The sequence below is a fragment of the Phyllostomus discolor genome, chromosome 4 (genome assembly GCF_004126475.2).
Source record: "Phyllostomus discolor isolate MPI-MPIP mPhyDis1 chromosome 4, mPhyDis1.pri.v3, whole genome shotgun sequence".
Classification (NCBI taxonomy): Eukaryota; Metazoa; Chordata; class Mammalia; order Chiroptera; family Phyllostomidae; genus Phyllostomus; species Phyllostomus discolor.
Genome location: NC_040906.2, coordinates 174,441,685 through 174,455,916, shown reverse-complemented (window position 1 = coordinate 174,455,916; position 14,232 = coordinate 174,441,685). Strand labels below are relative to the sequence as shown.

The 14,232-nt window shown below is 36.1% G+C and overlaps 1 protein-coding gene across 8 annotated transcripts in view; it reads left to right on the top strand.

The window, feature by feature from the left end:
* FAM184A (family with sequence similarity 184 member A) overlaps positions 1 to 14,232 on the top strand; it is a 109,985-nt gene that overhangs the window by 51,060 nt on the left and 44,693 nt on the right. For all 8 annotated transcript variants that reach the window (XM_036024628.1, XM_036024627.1, XM_036024630.1 and 5 more), the window contains 4 exons: positions 977 to 1,099; positions 9,081 to 9,242; positions 12,616 to 12,737; positions 13,209 to 13,359. In XM_036024628.1, the coding sequence (XP_035880521.1) occupies positions 977 to 1,099; positions 9,081 to 9,242; positions 12,616 to 12,737; positions 13,209 to 13,359 (558 nt within the window). The remainder of the gene's footprint in view (positions 1 to 976; positions 1,100 to 9,080; positions 9,243 to 12,615; positions 12,738 to 13,208; positions 13,360 to 14,232) is intronic.

Genomic DNA, 14,232 nt, shown 5'->3' with positions numbered 1-14,232 from the left:
TTCTGTGGTATCAGTTGTTACTTTTCTTTTATTCCTGATTTTATTAGTTGGGTCCTCTCTATTTTTTGCTTGATGAGTCTGGTCAAAGGTTTGTCAATTTTGTTTATCTTTTTGAAGAACCAGCTCCTGTGCTCATTGATCCTTTGAATTGTTTTTCTAGTCTTTATATTATTTAACTCTGCTCTGATCTTGATTATTTCCTTCTGTCTACTCGTTCTGGGGTTTGTTGTTGTCACTCTAGTTTTTTAGATGTAGGGTTAGGTTGTTTACTTGAAACTTTTCTGTCTTCCTTAGGGTAGGCATGTTTGCTTTGAACTTCCGTCTCAGGACTGCCTTTGCTGTGTCACATAGGTTTTGGACTGTTGTGTGTTCATTTTCATTTGTTCCCAGGTATTTTTTGATTTCTTCCTTGATCTCATTGTTGACCCATTCATTATTTAATTACATGTTATTCAGTCTTCATATATTTGAATGTTTTTGAGTTTTTTCCGTAAGGTTAGTTTCTAGTTTCAAGCCATTTTGATCCCAGAAGATGCTTGATATGATTTCAGTTTTCTTGAATTTGTTGAGGCTTGTTTTGTGTCCTACCGTGTTGTGTATCTTTGAAGACCCATGTGCATTTGAAAGGAATGTGTATTTTGCTTCTTTGGTGTGAAATGCTCTGTAAATATCAATTAACTCCATTTGATATAGGGTATCATTCGGTGCCACAGTATCCTTGTTGATTAGACAAAATATTCTTACCATTAAAAACATTATTTAACTGCTATATCATTAATTATTCAGAATGATAACATTTAAGCTTCTCAGATTAATTAGATTTACTATTAACTTTGATACTATTAATTATGGGTAAGGTCAATTTGGAGAATAAATCGCCAAATATAAACAGAATAGTCTTTTTCTTAGAGCCTATGAAGTATACAATATTTGAAATTTAAAAGATTTTTTAAACATTCTTCTTCTTCTTCTTAAGGAATTGGAGGAACAATATAAAAAGGAGAAACTAAACCTGGAAGAGGATAAAAGTCAGCTTCAACAAGAGCTAGAAAACCTGAAGAGAGAACTGGAAGACAAGCTGAATACAGCCAATCAAGAGGCAAGAACTCCTTAGGCCTATCACCTATGTTATGTTTTAGAGATAAAGTCTTACCTGATAATATTATGTAAGTAGGTGAGCCTCAGTGAAAGTAATAACTAGGGTAAAGTAATCAAAAAATGATGCTGAATTATCCACAGTACTAGGTTGTATCTCACCAGGAAAAAATTTACTACCAGAAACGTGAGAACCAAGGTGCTGTTGGAAGGAAAACAAAACAAAGGAGAATATCACTGTATAGGAAAGAAAAGATGCAAAACATTGACTTAATGTTCTCTACCGTCTCCATTTAAAAAAGACTTTCTATGTTCTAGATAATGACATCTAAAGTAATTTTAAAATTGTATATGAAATTAGTATTATCCTAGCAAAGTCTAAGAATAAAATATTATACAATGTTATAAATCAAAAAGTTGCAAAAAATAAATGTAAAGACAAATTTAAATCATAATATCTATATTTCGTCCCATTCTCCCTTAATTGCCCTGCGCCAGCTATGCCCTAGCACAGCCTCGTAATACTGTCCTCTTTTCCTTCTGCTGCAGTTCACCCTTCCTGCAGTTTCCTGCAACAAGTTCTTGTCTTGACACTTCTTGTTAGCTGTATCTACCTCACCAGAGTCTCCTTCCCCAGCTATCTTTAAGTCCTGATTTCTTGTCACTCTGCTCGTGCTTACAGTAACCACACGGAAATATACACACAAGTGCCCATGGTCAGGCAAATAATTTGTACTCAGTATTTAATTGCACAAGTATTTAAACATTTGTCTGGAGAAGGTATCATGGGAATTGGTATTATCAGTACAGCCTCTCTTCTGTTGTCCCAGTTAATCCACCACAGGCTGCACATTTGCACACATCTCCTGGCAGAGCACAGTCTTTGTAATTATGGTGTTCTGTCCTCATTAGAAAGCAGTTTAGTTACAATTGTGTTTCTCATAAAGGTCCCCTGGACTTCTCTCAGTTCTAAATGGCTTTTAAGTATTCTTCAAGTGCATATACTCTAATCTCACTGAAAAGAGTTCTAATAAATTTGTAATTGATTTTCCTTCTTAATGCATTTGCAGTTCTATTTTAGCATTCTGACAATGTTTTGGTGCCATGTTGGAATGGCTCCTCAGGAATATGCTGGCTCATTTCTTCATGTGCACCTACCTGCCTTTTCTTCAGCCTGGGACATCTTTTTGTTGTTGTTTGTTCTTCTTTCCTAACTAGGCTCTCCAGAGATAGTAAGCATTCTTTTATTTATTTTTAAATTTTATTTATTTATTTTTAGAGAGGGGGGAAGGGAAGGGAAAAGGGAGAGAAACAGCAATGTATGGTTGCCTCTCGCATGCCTCCTACTGGGCACCTGGTCAGCAACCCAGGCATGTGCCCTGACTGGGAATCGAACCGATGACCCTTTGGTTTGCAGGCTGGCACTCAGTCCACTGAGCCACACCAGCCAGGGTAGCATTCTTGTTTTGTTTCCTGCTCTTAAAAAAGAATATCAACATTTCACAGTTGATTATGATGCTTCTTTAAAGTTTTGTTTTGTAAATGATCTTTAACAGGTTTAGAAAATTCTCTTGCAATTCTAGTTTCTTAATTTAAAAGATACCACAAATTGATGTTGATTTTTCTGCATATATTGAGATTATATTTTTTTATTTAATTTCTTAATGTGGTACCTTACATTAATCAATTTTCTAATATTATACCAGTGTTGGACTTCTAGAATAAATCCTAATTAGTCATGAAATATATCCTTTTATATTATTATAGATTGAGTTTGCTAATATTAATTTTAGGATTTTTGAGCCTAGGTTTGAGTAACGTTGTACTTTTTCTTTTCTACACCATCCTTTTCTGGTTTTGGAATCAAGTAGTACTAGCCTCATAAAATGAATTAGGTCTTATTCACTTTTCTCTCTGAAAGAGTTGTGTGAGATTGAAATGCTTTTTAAATCTTAATTGCTTTGTGGTTAGAAATTGGACAAAAACAATTTTTGAAACTTCTTAAGGCTGCTCGCCTTGTGCCCCAGCACACAAAGGAACCGTGCTGCTCCGGGTGCGTCCAGTTTAATACGCCGCAGTCTGTGTGCCTGTTCATTAAACCAGGATTTCGAGGTGTTCACTTAAAAAATTCTTCCTTCTTTTTGACTTTTATCTTCTCTATTAATTTCTAAAACTGATACTATGGTGGTAGATTTGTTTATTTCATTTTATATTCTGTCAATTTTGTCAATTCTGTCACCTTTACCGTAGTTGCTTAAACATTTTCTTTGTTATTTACTATTATACATTTTTAAATTATGGATAGTGACCAATTTAAGGAGGTTTCCTCTTATGTCAGTAAAAGGATTATCATACGAAGGCCCTGGCCAGACTTGCAAGATGGGGTTTTCCAAAGGCCAGCTCTTTGTCCTGATTACCAACCAAGGCATGTTTTATGGGCCTGGAACCCTGGTTGGCCATTTCTCAACCCTGGTTATCAGAGTTTTGTTTTTGCTGCTAAATGGATAAATTATTAGATTTGTAAATACTTTTGTCTTTTAAATTTTTTTTACTTTTTGTCTAGCTGTTGCCCTAAATTAAATTACTGGACCAAAGAGTAGGAGTAATTTCATAGTTCTCACTACTTATCACTAGATTGTTCTCCAGAAAAATTGGAACTAGAGTTCAGTAACACCAGTAATATTCCATATTTTTAAGATTTAGGAAACATTTATTGACCTCATGTCTCCTAGGTGGTAGGGATACTTTGACAAAATGTCAAGGAGCTCATAATTTCAAGTGGCTTTTAAGATTCATTGATAAATATAATACATTTTTAGAGTACAGAGGAAGATCTCTAAAAGGTTTCATAAAAGCTCTACAGAATGTGATATTGGAGAATTTAAAAATTCGATATGGAAGATGTTTTTTAAAGGAGGATGTAAATATGCCAAATATAGGAATGATGAAATACAGTATGGGTGTGAGGAATAATGTAAGTACAGTCATATCAGTATGCAAATTATAATGTCTCAGTGAATCAGTTTCAGCGCACCAGGGTGTCTCAGCATCAGCACTGCTGACAGTTTTCAGCCAGGTAATTCTTTAGGATATTTAGTAGTATCCCTGGCCTCTGCACGCTAGATACCAGCAGCATGCACCCCTCTCCCCTCAAGTCATAACAACCAAAAGTGTCTCCAGACACTGTCTTTGGAGGCACAATGGACCACAGCTGAGAACTACTATACTTGACCACAGGATGGAGATAGGGCTTGTCAAAAGATACAGTAGAAAAGAAAGTTGAAGCTAAATTGTGAGGGACACTTGTGCCAAGACAAAGACTTTAGAATTTATCTTAATGAAGAAGTGATAGCAAGAGAGTAGCAGCAACCACACAATCAGATGATTGTGGGAAGAGAGCTCTGGTGGCAGCAAGAGGATGAATTGTGTGGGAAGGGCTTGGTGGTCTGAGTTGGCTAGATGACTTAAGATGCTGTTACATTGGCCCAGGCAAGAAATTATTGGCATCCTGACTAGGAAAGTAAAACTGGGACTAGAGGGTATTATTCAAAAATAAAATTTATGGAACTTGATATGGTGATTGATAGAAAGTGACTCAAGTATCTAGCTCAAGTATTTGGACAGATGCTGATAGTACTATTGGAAGGTAAGAATTACAGGAGGAAAAAGGTCTTGCCATTCATTGGAATGGCAAGACCTCGAGTTGGTTGTATATGCTAACTTTGAGGGGACTGCAAGACATCTAGGCTGGAACTAAGTGGACAGTTCAGGCTTGGCACTGAAGCTGAGACGACCCTTGAAGCCACTGGAGTAGATCTTACCCAACGGTAACTGATGAGAAGACTGCAATAACAAAGAGGAGCACCAGTATTGGTTTCATAGGCCAAGGAAAGAGACCGAGAAGGCGAAATCAGAAGCATGAGAACAAAGATTGGTGGATATCAGAAAACCAGGAAAGCAAAAAATGCTACTTCTATCCTCTTATGAGGATACTCGTAAGAAGTAGCAAATGCTACTTCTGCCTCTCAGTGTCACACAGTGCTTGGCAGTCAGAGTGTGAGGCCTGAAAGGGCTGTGCAGCAGGATCTCTTGGACACCCATTCTACAGTTTCAGGAGAAAAGTAGGACAGAAGCTCGAGTTGTTAGGTCTGATTTGAGTCATAATGGATAAGAGGGCTCTTTTAAGACTCTGTGTGTGTGTGTGTGTGTGTGTGTGTGTGTGTGTACGTGTACTTATAGCAAAAAAGTTCCAGATGGGCAAAGGATTGAATTGTAATAGCAAATCCTGACTATGAGTATAAATAAAATATGAAAATACAGGTGACAAACCTTAAGACAATTAAGGCCTTTTGAAACATGATAGCAAAGCCATGAATTAAAAACATGGACTATTTGTACAGATTTCCATATATTAAAACACATCAAAGAAAAATTACGAGAGAGGAAAAACTGGGAGGATGGAATAAAGTGGTCGGCAAATTGCATGAGTAACAAAAATTCATGTCCTTAATACCTTAAGAATTTTTTAAACAGTAAGAAAAAAAGACACACTTTTAGTGGGCTAAAAAAATAAAAATAATTTAACATCAGTACAATTTCAGAACTGGAAATTAAATCAGTGAGATGTTATTTTCATTACCATCAAATTAATAATGATTAAAAAAATTACATTAGGCCATCTAGTGTTGATGAGGGTAAAGAAATAAGCACTTAAAAGCTACTGATGAGAATATAAAATCATACAATTTTCTGTTTTTAGATTTTATTTACTTATTTTTAGATAGAAGAGAGGGAGAGAAACACTGAAGTGAGAGGGAAACATTGATGGGTGCCTCTCGCACACGCCCAGAGGGGGACCGGGCCCGCAACCCAGGCATGTGCCCTGGCCAGGAATCGAACCTGTGACCCCTCGGGTCATAGGCAGGTGCCCTATCCACTGAGCTCCACCAGCCAGAGCACATACAATTTTCTTGGAAAGGAATTTAGCAGAATATGTAAAACCCTTAAAAATGGGCATGTACTTTGACTCAGCAGTTTCATTTCTGTGTATTTAACCAAAGCAATTAATTTAAGGATTACTGACATAATCTCAGCACTGTTTATTGTGGAAGAAATTTTGAAACAACCTAAATTTCTGTAGAATTCTGTCTTCTAGAGGAATAGGAATCCTTTCCTAATCCACACAGAAGCATCTTTGCTCTTCTTTCCATTCCCTGGGGCTGCTACCAGAGTTGAGGGGATTGCTTTTTTCTGCTCATACAGTACAAGGTCAAGAAACTTAAGGCACTAAAGGTTTTTTTAGGAGTTAAATATTTACAGATTGAGATGAAAAAAGATTTAATTGTTAGTAAAATATACAAACTTTCTGTTATTGTCTTATTTGTTTAATAAATATTGAGTGGTATTAGGTACCAAAGCACTGCATTGCACACTGTGGTTACAGTGGTGAATAAGTCAGATACGGTCTGTGCTGTATGGAGAGAGACATATGTGGAAACAAGTAATTACAAGTCTGACACATATTACAAAACAGTGATAAGTGATTAACATGGGGCTCACCAGAAGAATAAACCGAGGAAAGCTTATACAAAGGCCCTGAAGCACAAGGGGTTTCTAGGAATTGGAGGGATGCCTGTATAGATGGAGTGTGATAGCAACTATAATAATAATAAATTTTTGTTTAGTTCTTACTATGCCCCAAGCATTGTTTTATATAGTTTTTCCTAAGTCCCCAAAATTTATGTAACTTGCCAAAGTCACGTAGTAAGTGGATAAAACCAGAATCCCAGGCAGTCTGGTGGGAGCCCTGCCGAGGCTGCATGGACCCCAGGGAGCAGAGTGGGTTTTCCGAACAACGAAGGGAGGTTTGGGTATCAGGAGACAGAAGACGTGTTCCACATGTGTTCATTTTCACTGCATTTTAGAAAACAAACTTTAGTCAGTTATGCTCATCGCATTATTTGCTTATTATATTTAATTATGCATAATTTAAAAAATTTTTGCCTGTTTAAACAAACATTTGTTCTGCCTCTAAAGTCTTAGTTTCTTGAATAGCTCTTCTATTTAATTACTTATGTAGTAACTACAACACTGTTCTCTGTAAGTTTTTTCATCTATTTCATTCATACATGTAATTCTTATCTGAAAATTTTCTGGTTTGTGGAAGAAAAAACTCTCTGTGTTGAGAAATTTGAGTGTTTCTTCCTTATTGGCGGTACCCAATATTTGTATGTTTTCTAGTTAGAGAATTTTTTCCCATGTATCTGTAAATTTAATTATGATAACTCTCTAAGGTAGGTATTATTGCTTCTATTTTATGGTGACCAACCCAGAACTTGAAACTAGAGTTTCTGCTAAGGTCAGTACTCTGTCAAGTCTGTTACAGCCATCTCTCCTTACATTCTTTCATCCAGTCACTGCTGTGATACACTTTCATGGCAAGCAAGATCAACACAAAAAGTAGAGAAGATACAAGTTAGCGATAGAGAATAGAGAAAGGAGTCATAAAACAGTGACAGATAACATTTAAAACATGTACATGAAATGAATACTATATAGGGATAAGCCATGCATTTTAAAAATTAGGAAAAAGATATATACATATGAAAATTTAAATTTCTAAAGTAACTCAAATTAGTTGAACAACCTGGACAACCCAGTTATAACTATAAAAGAAATTAAATAGTCCAACATGTATCTAGAGAGAGACTAGGCCCAGAGGAGTTGAATGGATGAATTTTACTAAATTTTGAAGAAACAGGTAAATCTTCGCTATGAATGTATTTCAAAGCACAGAGAAAATGGGGAACTTCCCACCTCATTTACTGAGGTTGGCCCCCATATGGATATTAACAAGGTCAAATGCTGCCATCACCAGCATTATTCAGGATAGCATATGGAGTGTTGGCGCTTGTCTGCAGGGAGAGGAGACAGGAGGGCCTCGTGCAAGCGGGAGGGAGCTGTGGATCAGAGAGGGCTGGAGGAGAATGTTCATAGTTTTCTTTGTGATGTCTTTATTTACCACGAATAATATTCAGCTGCTTTTAAATTATTGGTGTTCATTTTTATAGTTTTGATGGGCTTGGCAGTTATATAAAAATGAAATTTTTACTTCATAGTATTTTCCTAGATAATTCAGAGTATTTCATTTATTGATTTTAGTTTTTATAATTTGAGGGTATTTGATCTGCTTATTTAACAAATTGTCTATTAGATCCTAATTTCAAGAGTATATCAGTTCAGCTATTAACAGTTTCATGAGACAAATTTTTTTTAAGATTTTATTTATTTATTTATTTTTAGAGAGGGAAGGGAGGGAGAAAGAGAGAGAGAGAGAGACATCAATGTGGGGTTGCTGGGGGCTGTGGCCTGCAACCCAGGTATGTGGCCTGACTGGGAATCGAACCTGCAACACTTTGGTTCGCAGCCCACACTCAATCCACTGAGCTATGCCAGCCGGGGCTTCATGAGACAAATTTTGTATGAAATCGTAAGTTACTGTAATTAATGATACATTTAACCAGCTTATCAATATTGACCTAAGCTTATCAACTTTATGAATAGCAGGTGAACTGAGCTCAAATGAAGTATGTTATTGAATTTTATAAATCAGTTTTAAAAAATATTTTTATCAAAAAGTACCTTTTTTTCTCAACTTCAAAAATAGTCTTAATCTTGCTTTAATTCTTTTTTATAGGTATTTGGTTATATAATAGGACCAGGATTTCCCCTTTTTAAACCAAGAGCTTGAGGTATATGCATTTATTTCTATGGTTGTCACGAAAGGGGGAAATCATAAATAGGAAGGTCTTTTCAAAAATCAGCACTCGAAGGCCATAATGATTATTCGAGTGCTTCTTCTAAATTCATCAAGAAAGATCCATTCAGTAAAATTACAGCTAAAGAGAAGACTTTAGGAAAACAAATGAAGGGTTTTGCTAGTGGAATACAATGCAGTGTATTGAAAGTACTCTATTAACTTGCAGATCGGCCGCCTCCAAGATCTGGTGAGGAAAAGCGAACAAGGTCTGGGCTCCGCCGAAGGACTCATTGCCAGTCTCCAGGACTCCCAGGAAAGACTTCAAAGTGAGCTTGACTCGACTAAAGGCAGGCTGAAGGAGACCAAGGAGGCTCTGTTAAATGTCGAGGTAATTTCATAATCCTGCTGTAACCTAGACATCAGCAAGGTAAAAATACAATTTAGTCACTTCGAGGTTATTGTAAACATCCCATTGCATATAATTTAGTGTATTAGTTTCCTAGGGCTGCAGTAACCAAGTACCCCAAGTCTGGGTGGCTTAACACAACAGGAAGCAGTTCTGGAAGCTGAAAGTATAAATCAAGATGTTGTCCAGGCCCTTCTTCCTCTTAAACCTCTAAGGGAAGATCCTTCCTTGCGTTTTGCAGCTCATGGTAGCCCAAGGCTTTCCTTGTCTTATGGCAGCATCACTTTACTCTCTTCTGTCTTCACATGCTGTCCTCCGTGTCCTCACATCTTGTAAGGACACCAGTCTTACTGAATGAAGGGCTCACCCTGCTCCAGTATGTCTTCATCTTAACTAACTACGTCTGTACTGGCACTGTTTCCAAATATGGTCACATTCTCAGTACTGAGGGGTTAGCACATCTCCATATATTTTGGAGGCACAGTCCAACCCGTAACAACTAGTATGCAGAGTTCTTTTACTGGTATGAGTTGGGATCCTGTGTAGCAACTGAGTGATTCTCTGTGACATCCTGTTTCAGAAAGTTCTGTCCTTCCCCTTCCATTCTCATGGAGCAGAGCGAATATTTAGACTGCCTTAGGAGAGAAAAGAATCCATAAAGCCACGGGAATAATAGGGAGATCTTCTTACTTTTTCATTCAGAGAGGTAAATTAGAGTGTGGACTCTGAAGTCATTGGATATGAATTCGGGACCCACAACTTAGTGTGTAACATTTGGCATGTTATTTATTCTAAGCCTCAATTTCCTCATCAGATCAATGCTGGAGATGCGGGTGGCAGGGAATAATACACTTCACATCACTCTGGTAGTAATTAAATGAGATAAAACATTTATAGAACAGTGCTTAGCAAAACAGTAAGCCCACAGGAAATGTTGTCTTTTATTTAATATTTCATTTTTTTCTTTAGCTTAAAATTGATTCCACTTCAAAAGCATATAAACACACCGACTGGTGTAACTCAGTTGCTTGGGTGTTGTCCTGCAAAGTGAAAAGTCGTTGGTTCAATTTGCAGTCACAGCACAGGCCTGGGTTGTGGGTTAGGTCCCCAGGAGGGGCATGTACAAACGTTACCGATCAATGTTTCTCACATCGATGTTTCTCTTCCTCTCTCTCTAAAAATAAATAAATAAAATCCAAAGCAAAAAAAATGCATAGAAACAAGAAACTTTGGTAGATATAGCTTGTGTGTGGTGTATATTTATAATTTTACTTATATTTCATCTGAGATATAATTATATTTTATATATGCTTTGAATACTAATTAAGTTCTATTTTTAAATTCTATGGCAAAATAATCAGACTATTTGATTCTTTTTGAATCTTTTATTCCTTCTGTTTACGTGTCCCTAGAGGCTATGTGAATATGTAACAGGGCATTAATACATAACAGGGAGGAGGCTGGATTTTAGAGCTAGTACAATATACAACTTCATATATTTGTGATGGCAAATGTATTAACTGTAATCTCAGTGTTAGCATTCTTTGGCATAAAACGGACTAAACTGTGCTGAGATGTTTTATCCGTCGTCAAAAAATAACACGAGGATGGTATCTTAAAGTAGCAAATATGGTGACGGGTACTTACCTAGATCACGATGATCATTTTGTAAGGTACATAAATGTTGAGTCACTCTGTGGTATACCTGAGACTGGTACAATATTGGATGTCAACAATACTTAATTAAAAATCCAAAATAGTAAAAATGTGTTTAAAAATAAAGAGTTGAGATATTTCTAACGCATGTTGACAGAATATAAAATTTCTTAATAAGATACCGTGGAGGGTCTAGGTCCCTCACTTTGCTTCACACCCATTTCCTGCCTTCAGGGCATTTTACCCTGGCTGTCTGTTCCCCTCCCGCTCCTGTCCTGGCACTGAGAATTAGATGTGGGGATTCAGTTTCAGCTCTTTAAGGTCCTTGCTCATATTTTCATTGTTCTTCTGTCAAGTATTGGAACATAATACAAATTTTAAGCAAAGCTCTCAACTATTTGCTGATCTGCTGGACAGTTTTAATTGAGAAAATATAGGTGCTGCATCACAGTTTACCACAACTTTTGGGAAATTTCCTTAAGAGCGAGTGTTTTGGTTTTGGTTTTGGTTTTTCCCCCTCTTTTTCCACCCCAGTAATGCCTGATAAAGTACTGGGTATTCGGAGAAAGAAATACACTTTAAGTAATTCTGCTCCATTTGATGTTACTTGTAGAAAAAAATAGTTCCCAAAGGCAGAGTACTTAGTGAAAAGGACAGTTGGCTACCATGGCAGAATTCAGTTTTCAGTACTTACTGCTTAAGAGGCAGGTCAGCAATATGGAATGGGAGTTTCTACATTGACTTGCTTCTTTCCCACTAATTTAGGATATACCCCTTAACACTGCAGTTAGCAAGTGGGTGACCCACAAAGGGTCATCGTGATAACAGAAAGATGGACCATCATCTGTTCTTCCCTTGTACCCTAAGAATAGCTATACTGCTGGCAGGGACCGATGGTTGCCAGTGTTGTCCGAAAAAGGTCACCGCCAGCCCCAGGCTCCAGAGAGCCCCTTGATTTATGCTAATCTAGAGGGATTTCATATAGATGGTATCATATTACCATAACACTAAACACATGTCTCACTGGTTTGAAGTTATATAATAGAAAATACTCAGTAGCCTACATTTCTCATAATTATTTTAATCATGTCAGTGGGGCACAGCTATAATGCTTAAGCTTTGAATAAATAGCATACTTTTGAATATGAATTAATTTGAATAACTTATCTATGTAATGTGTGTACATGTAAAGATAATTGTCTAATAGTCACATACCCATGATATGGAAGATTTAGTTAAGATTTTTAATTATGCTGATTTTAAACTATTTAAAATAATTTTTAAATAGATGGAAAACAGGATGACAGCCAGTGGCGAGGTGAGGGGTTCAGGGATTGAGCAAAAAGGGGAAAGGACTCATGGACATGGACAGCAGTGTGGTGATCACTGGGGGAGTGAGGTATAAGGGGACTAAATAGCAATGTAAAAAAATACACTAAAGATTAAATTAAAAATAAAATATAATAGTTTTAAAATTATAAACCTTAATAAAAGTTTACATGGGGACATTTAAATTATAAAATGTGTACCATATGTTTTACTGTCATAATATCTCAAGTAATTATTCATCAATAGCACTATCAATTATTATGCTATAAGAACTTAAAAGTTACGATGGATGCACTCTGCTGATTTAAAGTAACCAGCAGTGACTGTGCTTTTGAAGATTAGTCTTTACTGAGAAGTTTTTATTCTTCAGAGTGAGCTAGAACAAGAAAGGCAACAACATGAAGAGGCACTTGCCGCCGTGAAAGGAGAGGAGAAGCTCAGAGTGGACAGAATGGCCCATGACTTAGAAATAAAATGGACTGAAAATCTCAGGTACAATTTTTACTCTGTAACGTAATCTCTTCAATGCAGATGTGCAGAAAATGTTTTTCTCTGTGGCTTATACTGTATTACTGTTAAAGACGTAGTAGCAGCATTTTTAATGAATTTTTTCCTGTGATTAGATGCAAAGAAATTGGAATTCTTTGTTTTTGCCCTCAAATGCAGACTGCTTTTTTTCTGATTTCATTTCCTTGAATATAAAATAGGTAGAGTATAACCTGAAATCAGAACACATATTTGTTCTAGTATCTATTCTGCCATTAATAAAATTGATAAATCCATGATCTTGGGTAAATTACCAATTTACTTCATAGTCCGTAACTATAAAGTAATTAACTCCTTTCTGAGTTGACTCTTGAGGAGGATTAATTATTAAATACTTAGGAAACATGTGAACAAATATACTTCAGTTATTGAGAAAAAAATTATCTTTACAAAGGAAATGCATTTGTTTTATTTTAGACAAGAGTGCTCTAAACTTCGTGAAGAGCTAAGACTTCAACACGAAGAGGATAAAAAGTCAGCAATGTCTCAACTTCTGCAGTTAAAAGAGCGTGAGAAAAATGCAGCCAGGGACTCATGGCAGAAGAAAGTAGAAGATCTGTTAAACCAGGTAATAAGAGTCTGGACATTATGAAGTTTCATTTTCCTTGACATTCTCTAGCTAGGGAAATATTATACAACATTTTGTGTTAATTCATTTTGTTCTTTTTCTCTTAAATTTTATTTTTCAATTATAGTTTATAGTTGTTACTATTTTTAGTTTCAGGTGTACAGCACAGTGATTAGACAGTCATACACTTTACAGAGTAGTACCCCTGATATTTCATGGACCCACTTGACAACATACATAGTTACTTAAAATGTTCATCATTAGCCAAGTGGATAGGAAGTTGTGGTACATATATCCAATGGAATATTAATCAGCCATAAAAAAGAATGAACTCTTTCAATTTGCTACAGGATGGATGGACCTAGAAGGTATTATACTAAGTGAAATTAATCAGACGGAGAATGACAAACATATGTTTTCGCTTATATGTAGAATTTAAAAACAAAATAAATGAACAAATGAAATAGAACAGACTCACACATACAGAGGTCAGACTGATGGTGACAGAGAGAGGGAAGGGGGATGGGGAGCTGAGTGAAAAATGTGAAGGAATTAAAAAGTATAAATTGGTAATTATTTTGTTGTTTTCCATGAGGCAGATTTAAAATTTTTTGAAGCTCTAATTTGCTTTAATTTTGCTTTAATTAAGTGATTCATGAATTAGGCAGCATCTCATCTAACAACTAGAAGGGTGTTCCCCCAAAGTTTTACATGTATAAAATCAAGGAGACATATTTATAAATTTATGAGTTGTACTAATTATGTTACACATAGAGTTCTAAATACTGAGAAACATTTACAGTTTTTAAATCTGAATTTGAACATGTTAGAGGTTTTAAATGAATAAGTCACTTATTTTTTGAAAGTATAAAA